At 46.6% G+C, this 11473-nt stretch overlaps 1 protein-coding gene across 1 annotated transcript; it reads left to right on the plus strand.

Moving 5' to 3' along the window:
* The first annotated feature begins 391 nt into the window (after window positions 1-391).
* SMKR1 (small lysine rich protein 1) lies at window positions 392-9949 on the plus strand. Its single transcript, XM_041728113.1, has 3 exons — window positions 392-425; window positions 1293-1549; window positions 9752-9949. Exons 1-3 carry the CDS (start codon window positions 392-394, stop codon window positions 9947-9949), a joined length of 489 nt encoding a protein of 162 aa, XP_041584047.1.
* Window positions 9950-11473: the final 1524 nt, after the last annotated feature.

The raw sequence follows: 11473 nt of genomic DNA on the forward strand, positions 1-11473 counted from the left end.
ACTTTTTACCAGCTTCTCCCCATTCCATTTTCCCTAACTCACAAATATATCCTTTAAAAGCAATGCTTACTGAAGATACTTTGAATTCACATAGCATTTTCACATTCATCCCATCATACTACCTTCACATCAACCCAGAGCAAGAAAGTGAAGCTCAGAGAATTGCTCAAAATTGCAAAACTCATATGTAGTAATGCCAAGTTTTGAACCCACATCTTCTGGCCTCAAGCCCAGTGTGCCTTCCTGAATAATACTAGCGTTTAACAGCACCAGCTGGACAGATGGACAGAGCTGGCTTTGATTCCGTTTGTGTGAACTTGGGCAACTTACTTACTCTGACCTCAAGCAAACTGGAGAACATAATGGAACCGACCACACTAGTTGCGGGGACATGATGCCATGGCGTGTGCAAAGTCCTCAGCAAGGTGCTGGACATTAGCGCTCCTTCAGTGTTAACTATTATTTGCAATACGAAATGAAGGTCTAGTTTAGAATGATGAAAATGTCAAGGGGAGGACCCACAAACGAATTTACAAAGGATGCTCAGGCCTGGACTCCTCATTGGAGAGAGGAGTTAGAGATAACAGAGGGCAAGAGACTGCAAGAGCAGTGTTGCCAGTGACAACGGAAGCGGAGAGGCCAACAGAAGGAGAGATGCCCTAAGGCCAGAGAAGGGTGCGGCCTCAAGACTGGAGCTCAGACGGAGGCCATTCTTCCGGCTGGGGGCTGTGTCACCCCAACAGAGGTAGTCACTGACGTTATCAGATGAGTCGTCACGGGAGGAGGCACTGACATACAACAGCAGAGAGCTCAGGACCGGACTTGGAGATCAGCCAACCCTCGGGAGGGCAGCAGGAGGCAGACAGACGTGGGTGCCTAGTGAGGTCCCGGTGAGCAAGGGCTAAGGCACAGAGCAGAAGCAGGTGAGGAGGCGGCCGGCGCGAGGGAGCAGCGGTAACTGAGGCTCGGACATCAGTGAGAACGAAGAGGCGCCGGGCTCGGGGGGGGGGGGGGGGGGGGGGGGGCGGTGCTTCCCTGGATCACGGCGGTCAGCCCCGGTCTCTGCCGCCGCCGCCGCGTGCAAAAACACGAGTCTGCAAAGGCTGCTCCCCGTGGAGAGCGCAAGTCAACGGGCACCGAGACGGACCCCCGAGGCTGGAAGGGAGCTGCTCCCGCCCCACGGCCTTCCTTACTCCCATTTGAGGCCTAAGAACCTTTTTGGCAGGAGTTGACTCTTCTGGGGCGTGTACCAGGCTCTTTATGAACCTTTTCCCATGTTTCTCTCACTTCAGCCTTCACAGGCCGTTTGTCATTTTCCGAAAAAGGTCATGGCGTCTCCGACGACTTGTGCACGGTCAGCCCGTGGGTGTCCGAGCGCCGCGGCCGCGTCCCGCCCCCACGCCCCGCGAGGCTGGCCCCGGGCCCTCGCCGCCCGCGCCTGGCGCCAGTGAAGCGGCCCAGCCCGCGCGGCGAGGCCGGCGGGGCCGGCGGACCGGCTGCCCCGCGGGGCCCAACGGCTGCGCGCGCGGCCCCGGTGTCCCGGCAACAGGTAAACACCGCGCGGCCCCGTCCCCCGCGAGCCCGATGCCCCGGTGCCCCGGTGCCCCGGTGCCCCCTAACCCCGCCGGGCTCCCCTGAGCGTCCGGGGCGGCGGCAGGGATGGGCGCGGGGGCGCCGCCCGCAGGCGAGGCGGAGAACTGGGCTCGCTGTGTCTGCTTCAGGCCTGGGAGCCCGTGCGGCGCTCACCTGCTCCACTGAGGGATCGCCATGGTAACGGTCTTACTTAGTCTGAGATCCGAGGCTTTCGCTCAGGTAGTTTAACAGCGTTGGCCTCGCCGAGGCGCGCTTCACCAAGGTGTGTGACCCAGCCCCGAGGTCGGCACCTTCGTCCGCTGTCGCCGTGGGTGGTGTCCAGCCTAGAGACCTGAACGCTGGGGGTGGAAAGAGGACGGGGGGGGGGGGCGGGGGGCGCAAGGGCACAGCGAGCACGGCGGGCGGAGCCCTCTCCTGCGAGCTGCTCAGTTCCCGCTCCCGGGTTCTGTCGCGCCACCTTCACAACCACACGCGTGAGAGGTAAAGGGGCCGGCACAGGGGCGCGAGAGCCCAGCGAGCGGGGACGTGTCCGCAGCGCCCGGCCCCGGCGCTCGCCGCCTGCGGCCGCTGTCCTGGGTCCTGCGCAGGATTCGCCTCTGCGGATTGAGAAGCAGAAAGTGAGCCGTGGTGCGAGGGATCCTCGCGGTGATGGTCTCTTCCAACCCGAGTTTTTGGAAGGGATCTGGAGGAAACCTTTTGCGCAGGGAATTCTTGAATTTTATGCCCAGGAAGGCCTGCAGCATCCTTGAACGTCCATCCCACCTCCAAGTCGTTGGCTCCCAGAACTCCCTCTGAAGCCAAACCACTCCAGTCCTCCATTGGATCTCTCCACCCCAGAGCACTTCCCAACTGTGTTCACAATCCAGGTCTTTTCACCGCTACCTTCTCTGCACTTTGCAATGGCATGTTCATTCTCCTGGCCTCAAACTCCTAAGCACTACTATTCCTCACCTTGAGCTTTATTTACCACATTAACTTCTTTTTAAAGATTTTATTTATCACGAGAGACACAGAAAGAGGCTAGAGACATAGGCAGATGGAGAAGCGGGCTCCCTGAGAGGAGCCTGATTCACAACTCCATCCCAGGACCTGGGGATCATGACCTGAGCCGAAGCCAGACCCTCAACCACTAAGCCACCCGGGTGTCTCACCGTATTAACTTCTCTACTTTAAACAAAATGAACAAACAAAAACACATACCACACTAGACCCACATTCTTCTCCAAGCCTCCTGCAGCTGCCCCATCTGAAGCTACTTATCTACTTTTCTTCAAGACAGGCCCAGCTCCGAAGCACCTCCCGCTGCCACATTGCTCCCCAAGCCCCCATGACCTTCTACACCTCACTTACAGAGCTTCACCTATTTCAGCTTGGAAAGCCTCACTCCTCACCCCCATTTGACTCTAGTGTAGAAATGTGTTTGGCAAATCTGTGTCCCTTCTACTTCATTCCTTGTAAAAGCACTAAATAGATGTCTCTTGATTTAACTTGAGTCATTGCCCAGGGTGCTGTGCATGGTTGGTACCGTCATTTTCTTTCAGAGCCCAGGGAGCTGAAGCAAAACAGTTTAATAAAGCCATTGAAGTTAATGGATTCCCACTGCTCCTTGGATAAAAGTTAAACCCCTGAGCTTCCCAGGCCTGTAGGCCAGAGCTGTACACTGCCTGCCTTCCCAGCCTAAGCTCCCCTCACTCTGCACCCCCACCACAGTTGCTTATAGGCCAGCCACACTGACCCTTTTTGAGAGGTCCCTTCAATTTGGCACATTCCCTTCCACCTCAGACCCTTTGCACAAGCTGTTTGCCTGGGAATTCCCTGCCCCTCGGCCCACAGGTTGGCCTTCAGTAAACCCTTCTTCCTTCCTGTCCCAGTTGTGGTCACTCCCTGCCCATTCTGTGTCATCATAATGCCAGGCACCCTGGGTTCTTGCTCACAGGAGTGTGAGTTAATGTTGGTGACTAAATGCATTTGTAAATTCTCCTTCACCAACTGTAAGCTTCATGAAGACAGTAGCCCTGAATTGCAGGTTCTGGTGCTCAGTAGATATTTGTTAAGTATTTGTTGAATGAAGGAAGAAGCCATCTTAAAATCCAGAAAAGCAGATCTCTACATTTGCTTTCTAAATCCTGGGGTTGCATGGCATTTGAGTTGCAATGTATTCATTCAGCAAATATCTCTTCATACAAATGTGCCAGACATTGGTTTAGGCCCTAGGAATTCAGTGGTGACCTCATAGACAAACCCCTGGCTAGGAAACACACCATAAGTACACGAACAAAATAGCACTATTAAAGAGTGGAGTGTGTCTGGCGTCAGGAGCTAGAAAATGACAGGGCTGAAAGGGTTGTTGGGAAACCATCCATACCTCCCTCCCTCCTTGCCTGGGACAGTCCAGTTTATGTCTGTTGAAGTGTCTTGGTTTGGACAATAAACTATATGGTCACTCTAGTTATAGATAGAATATCGACACAGTATCTGAGAGGTGTTTTCTAAAGAGGTGATATTTGAGCGGAGCCCTGCCCAAAGAGAAGTAACATATTCCCCTGGGAGGGTCAGCAGGAAGAATTGGGAGCGGGGAGCAGCTGGGCAGGTTTGGGAACTAGAAGCAATGCCAGTGTGGTCTTCAGTAAGGAGTTTGGAGAGTCTCAAGGCAGGAGCTATGTGTTCTGGGACCTGAAACAGCCAAGGGCCATGGAGTTGTATTGAACCAACCCAACCGGCCGAGACACTGAAAGTTTTCACTCACAAAAATGTCTTCACAGATTGATTGAGGTATAAGTGATGTACAATAAGTTGCACGTATTTTAATGTACAATTTGATAACTTTGGCATCTGTATGCTCCCATTAAGCCATCACCGCAATCAAGATAACAGACATGTGGATCACCCCTGGGAGTCTCATGTGCTCCTCTGTAATCAGCTCTTTTCTCTTGCTTCTCCGTGTACCACCCCCGCCACCTCCCACCCCAGGCAGCTGCTGATCTGCCCTGACTATAGATCAGTTTGTAATTTGTAGGATTTTTAACATATGGAATTATACAGTATGTATGGGGGGGGGGTTGGTCTGGCTTCTTTCACTTGTGTAATAATAATTATTATTTTTTAAGATTTTATTTTTAAGTAATCTCTACACCCAACATGGAGCTTGAACCCACAATCCTGAGATCAAGACTCGCACACTCCACTGACTGAGCCAGCCAGGTGTCCCTCACTTGTAGAATTATTTTTATTTTTATTTATTTATTTTTTATTTTTTTATTTTTGTAGAATTATTTTTAAATTAAATTTTAAATTATTTTAAATTACTTTAAAATTATTTTTTAAATTTTAAATTATTTTTAAATTATATTTAAGATGTTTAATTTGGGCAGCCCCGGTGGCGCAGTGGTTTAGCGCCGCCTGCAGCCCAGGGCGTGATCCTGGAGACCCTGGATTGAGTCCCGGGTCCGGCTCTCTGCATGGAGCCTGCTTCCCCCTCTGCCTGTGTCTCTCCCTCTCTCTCTCTCTGTGTGTCTCTATGAATAAATAAATAAAATCTTTAAAAAAAATAAGATGTTTAATTTAAATTATTTTAAAATTATTTTTAAATATTTAAAAACCCATGTTGTAGTTGTAGCATGCATCACTAGTTCTTTTTATTGCTTAGTGATATTCTAGTTTATGGTTATACCACAGTTTGTTCATTCATTCCCTCACTGATGGACTTCTGGGCTGTTTCCAGGCTTTAGACTACCACAAAGTTACTACCAACATTGCATGTACAAGTCTTAGAAAGGATATACACTTTCATTTCTCTTGGTAAATACCTAGCAGTGGAATGGTGGGTCATATGGTAGGTATGTGTTTAACCTTTTAAAGAAACTGCCATACTGTTTTCCAGAGTGCCTCTTTCATGTTAGATTCTCAGCAGCAGAGAGTTCCAGATCTTCTACATCTTCATCAGCATTTGGTATGGTCAGTCTTGGTAACTTGAGCCATTCTAATGAGTGTGTGCTGGTATCTCATTGCGTGTGTTTTTTTTTTTTTTTTTTCATTCACGAGAGACACAGAGAGGGAAGCAGAGACACAGGCAGAGGGAGGAACAGGCTCCATGTGGGAAGCCTGATGTGGGACTCCATCCCAGGACCCCAGGATCACACCCTGAGCCAAGGCAGACGCTCAACCGCTAAGCCACCCAGGCATCCCTCATTGTGGTTTTAGTTGCATTTCCCTAATGATTTGATGTTGAGTATCTTTTCGTGTGCCTTTTGGCCATTTGTATATCTTCTTTGAGAAAGTATTTGTTCAGGATGCCTGGGTGTTTGTTGTTGTTTGGTTGTTTTTAATTGTGTTTTGAGAGTCCTTTATCCATTCTGAATATAAGGGCTTTATCAGATATACAATTTGGAAACATTTTCTCCCAGACTGTGGCTTAGCTTTTCATTTTCTTTTCTAAGATTTCATTTATTTATTCATGAGAGACACACAGAGAGAAAGAGGCAGAGACACAGACAGAGGGAGAAGCAGGCTCCATGCAGGGAGCCTGACATGGGACTTGACCCTGGGTCTCCAGGATCAGGCCCTGGGCTGAAGGCGGCGCTAAACCACTGAGCCACCCAGGCTGCCTGAGCTTTTCATTTTCTTAACAATATCTTTTGAAGAACACAAGTTGTTTTTAAAGATTTTATTTATTTATTTGACAGAGCGAGAGAGAGCGCACAAGCAGGGGGAGCAGTAGGCAGAGGGAGAGGCAGGCTTCCTGTTGAGCAGGGAGCCCTACATGGGGCTCGATCCCAGGACCCCAGAATCATGACCTGAGCCAAAGGCAGACAGATGCTTGACCAACTGAGCCACCCAGGTGTCCCGGAAGAACACAGGTTTTTAATTTTGATGGTGCATTTGTTAATTTGTTCTTTGATGGATTGTGCTTTGTTTGGTGTCAGATCCAAGAAATCTTTGCCTAGCCTAAGGTCATAAAGGTTTTCTCCTCTATTTTCTTCTAGGACTTTTATACTTTTTGGTTTTATATTTAGGTATCTGAGCCATTTTGAGTTAAACTTTGTATATGATACAAGCATGAATTGAGGTTCGTCTTTTTGTAAATGGATATGCATTGTTCTAGCCCCATTTTTTGAAAAAGTTGCTCGATTGTTGAGCACGATGATCAGGAAAGAATTCCTGAGGCATTTTAGGTGCAATTTATTTAAGTAGCATGAGGATGAGATCCTTGGGCAGAAAGAGCTGCACGTTTGTTGTACGAAGCTGGTGGTTATATGCTTAGTGCTCAAGGGGGAGGCGACATGCAGGGAGTATTAGATCATAAATGTTTTCTTTGAATTTCTACTCAGAAAACACTTTCGCAAGATTTCTCTGGCACTTGTTATTCAGCTCAGTATTAACCATTGGTGAGATGTGCAGGCAGTCACGAAACCCTTTCAGGATGTAGCAACGAGCACATATTTGATCCTCATCTGAACTATGCAGGATATGGGTTGGCCTTCTGGGCCAAAGAACATTTTTCTGCCTCTGCTCCTCCCTCATCAGTTATCATTGCTCTATTGAATTGCTTTTGCAATTTTGTGGAAAAGCAGTTGTTTGTATGCGGGTGGACCAATTCTTAGACTTTATTCTCTTCCATTGATCTATTTGTCTATCTTGACACCAATACCATACTGTCTGGATACTGTAGTTTTATAATTCTTAAAATAAGGTAGCATTAGTCCTTCAACTTTGTTCTTTTTCAAAGCCCTTTGCATTTCCATATGAATTTTAGAGAGTCATTTTGCCAATTTCTACAAAAAGATGAAAACTTTGAATAAAAATATCAAATCTTTGTGTGTTAGTTATCAAACTGTCTTAGAGATTAAAACACTTTTGGGGGGGGGCAGTCACTCCAGGTAAGTCATATGGTTGCCATGCAAAAAAGTATAAAATCATAAATAAAGGACCCCCAAATTTTAAGAGCTATGGCAGTGTACATCCTACACCCCAAGGGGATGTTTTCTCAGGAGGTAGAGTTAACATGAGTTTTCATATTGTTTTTTTTTTAAGATTTTATTTATTCATTCATGAGAGACACAGAGAAAGAGAGAGGCAGAGACATAGGCAGAGGGAGAAGCAGGCTCCATGCAGGGAGCCTGACGTGAGACTTGATCCCAGGTCTCCAGGACCACGCCCTGGGGTGAAGCTGGTGCTAAACCGCTGAGCCAATTGGGCTGCCCACTTTTTTTTTTAATTTGAATTTCCACATTAAAGCCAGGTTGCTGTGTTGCAAGATAATTCTCAACTTCATTCCTGGGTTTTGTATCTAGAAGTGTATTCCATTTCACTTAACAAAAATGTATTTTAGTGTTTTTAACACATCGACTTTATTTCTCTTTATTTAGCCTGGACATTTTTATTTTTTATTTTTTTGCCTGGGACATTTTAAAAATGAGATGCTATCAACATGGCATCTATTCTATACAAATATTTAGCCCTAGCAAGTATTCTTTTTTTTAATTTTTTTATTTTTTTAAATTATTTATTTATGATAGTCATACAGAGAGAGAGAGAGGCAGAGACACAGGCAGAGGGAGAAGCAGGCTCCATGCAGGGAGCCCGACGTGGGACTCGATCCCGGGTCTCCAAGATCGCGCCCTGGGCCAAAGGCAGGCGCCAAGCCGCTGCGCCACCCAGGGATCCCCCTAGCAAGTATTCTTGATAACTTACACATTCCTCTTCTTTCTTGGAGACACTTTCCATATAACACATCCCCATCTGTTATTTTATGTACGGGTGGGTCACAGGACATAGAAATGTCAATTCAGCTTTGTGTGGCTCTAGCAAAACTTCAGATAGTTTGTTACCACATTAGGATAATATCCATGCTTTTTCCTAAAAGGCCCTGGTCTGGCAACAAGGTCATGGCAAGAGCACAGGTGCTGAGCTAGTGGACACTGGTTTGCACTGTGACCTTGCTCTGCCTCCATTTTTCCATTCTTAAGACAGGAATAATGCCTCTCTGCCTCAAAACACAGCTTGGAGGAGTGATAAAATGATGGGGACAACCATTTATTGTTTCCTTCATGTCAGAGTCTATGCTAAGTGTCTTATATCCATCTCAACCCTCATGACTGCTTAATGAGGTAGTGACTACAACATAACAAATGTCAAAATATGTGTTTGCATCGTGATTATCTAATGTTTTTAACTAATCTTTATTATGAAAGTTTCTATACATAACAAAAATAGAATAGTAAAATGAATTCTTATATATCCATTTCTCAGACTCAGAAGTTGTCAGGATTTTGCCACATTTTCTTCATCTGTCTTTTGGGGGAGCTGCACTATTTTATTTTTATTTATTTATTTATTTATTTATTTTAGCTGCACTATTTTAAAGCAGCCTTCTTTCATTGCCATTTCCACAGATCATAATGTGCATTTCTGAAATGCATAAACATTTTCTTCCATGACCCAATACCACTATCACACCAAACAGATTTTTTTAAAAAACATTTATTTGTTCATGAGAGACACACAGAGAGAGGCAGAGACACAGGCAGAGGGAGAAGCAGGCTCCATGCAGGGAACCCAACACGGGACTCAATCCTGGGTCTCCAGGATCACACCCTGGGCTGAAGGCGGCGCTAAACCGCTGAGCCACCAGGGCTGCCCACACCTAACAGAATTAATAATTCCTTGATATTACCAAATGTCTCTGATTGGCTAAAAATGTCTTTTTCATTTCATTCAAATCAATGCAAACAAAGTCCATATGATCATTAGATTAGGTTTCTCTTTTATTTAAAAAATGTTTGTTTTTGTTTTTAAAGATTTTCATTTATGTATTCATGAGAGACACACAGAGAGAGGCAGAGGGAAAAGCAGGCTCCATGCAGGGGGCCGGACATGGGACTCGATCCCAAGATCCCAGCATCACACCCTGGGCTGAAGGCAAATGCTAAACCGCTGAGCCACCCAGGGATCCCTCAGGTTTGGTCTCTTTTAATCTGGGTGCTTAATACACATTTGTTGAATTAGATTGCACGTGACTGCTCCCACTTCATGCAAAAATTTTTGTTATCATTACAATTCTTTCAAGAGTTTTTGTTTCTAATGTTCAATAGGAAATGCTGAAAATTATTTCAAGGTCAGAAAAACTAACTTATGCCCCATACATACTTGTCTTTGAAAGCCAGGTAAAGGGAAACAAGGAAAAAGCCAAGGCAAGTCTGGCGGGAAGAAGCAGAAGAAGCCGGAGGTGGACATCCTCAGCCCTGCGGCCATGCTGAACCTCTACTACATTGCCCACAATGTTGCCGACTGCCTGCACCTGCGAGGCTTCCGCTGGCCAGGTGCCCCCAAATCAAAAAAAGGGAAAAACAAGACTTAATAGCGTTCCCCAGAGAGCGAGCAGAACTTGGGGAAGAGAAATCAGGATAACCCAACTACTGCAAGCAAAATAGACTTTACTGGAGACCATTTGAGATGCAAACTAAGTGTGCTTTTCTATGGTAGTTAATGATAAAGAAATGCATGTTACTTCCCAGCTAAATTCAGCTATAGCTAGCCAATTTGGTTTTTCAGAAGAAGTCGAGGAGGGAAAAAGTCTGAGTAATTCCTACCCTGCGTGGTGTAACTGATAGGACTTTAAAAATTATTATAATTCCGGGTCAGAATAAACTTTGTTCTCAAAAGGTAGTTCTAGCCTGCATGGATGATTTTCTTTTGCAAAAAGGGGTTACATAGAAAAGGCATGGCTGGGGCACCTGGGTGGCTCAGTTGGCTAAGCACCCAACTCTGCATTTCGGCTCAGGTCTTGATCTCAGGGTCGTGAGTTCAAGCCTGTGTTGGGCTCCACGCAGAACATGTAGCCTACTTAAAAAAAAAATAGCAAAAAGCACTGGATTTGCTTATGAACATCTTTCTCTTGGGCCCTGTTTCCTTTTCCCATCTTTTTTTCAGGAAAAATAATGAAAACTTTGTTGCTATAATTTTCTTCTCACCAGTCTGACTCTTGGTTGATTTTAATTAGCCAGGACGCCAGAGGAAGCTAAGATCGTCATTCCTGCTCTGACCTTGCTAGGGCATATAAACACACGACTCGGGAGTGACAGCGGACCGTGTCCCTGTGCGGGGGAAGGGAGCAGATCAGCACACTTGTCTCCCTTCTTTCCACCTCACTGGACTCTTCTCCACACTCTTCCTCCACATTCCCATCTTCCTTCCACCTTCTGCAGGCTTTCTGTTAAACTGGGCTGACCCTGAGTTATGGAACTGGTGCTAGAAAGTCGCCATGGGCATTCTGCTGCTATTCCCCAATCTCCCCAGTCTGTGCGGAACACTTAAGAAGAGAAAACTGCAGTTCTTTCTCTTCAGTCCAAAAGGCCTAGAAGCCCCAAATGTGAAACTTGGAAGGAAAGGCATTTTGAAGTATAAACACCATCTCTGAATCACTTAGCTTCTGCTCTGTCTTCCTGGCATGTCACACCACTTTCCTTCCCAACACTGACACCTGCACTGTGGTCCCCAGTTGCAGCTGTGAGCCAGAAGCTGATTCCTCTAAGGCAGCACCTGTCCAGGGATGATATCTTCTGTCTGAACTACTTATGATAATGCCATCAGTTACCTCGTGAGGATCTCAAAGACTCATGAAGTCTGCTAAGGAAGGCTGCCACCTAGGACTCGGGATTTCGTAAATCTCACAGAGAAAAGGAAATCACATGAATCCTTGTGCTAGAGAAGTGGGGTGCTCACACTGCACGTGGGTTTGCTGGGAATGACATTCCTCTAGCTGTCCCATCTGTGCAGACTCCATGTGAGACCTTGACTAGTTGCCCTCACTCGCTCAGGTGAAGGTTGGTGCTGCTCTTAACCTGAAGGGGGGGCCCTCTCTGTCATCTGTTGACAGGCTTTG

The sequence above is a fragment of the Vulpes lagopus genome, chromosome 13, assembly GCF_018345385.1.
Source record: "Vulpes lagopus strain Blue_001 chromosome 13, ASM1834538v1, whole genome shotgun sequence".
Classification (NCBI taxonomy): Eukaryota; Metazoa; Chordata; class Mammalia; order Carnivora; family Canidae; genus Vulpes; species Vulpes lagopus.

Bases quoted from the DNA above. Each gene is read 5' to 3' on its own strand.
- SMKR1 (XM_041728113.1), top strand. From the start codon at position 392: ATGATGCCATGGCGTGTGCAAAGTCCTCAGCAAG. The intron at 426-1,292 runs GTGCTGGACATT...CTCTCACTTCAG, and splicing joins TGTGCAAAGTCCTCAGCAAG to CCTTCACAGGCCGTTTGTCA. The intron at 1,550-9,751 runs GTAAACACCGCG...TGTCTTTGAAAG, and splicing joins CCCCGGTGTCCCGGCAACAG to CCAGGTAAAGGGAAACAAGG.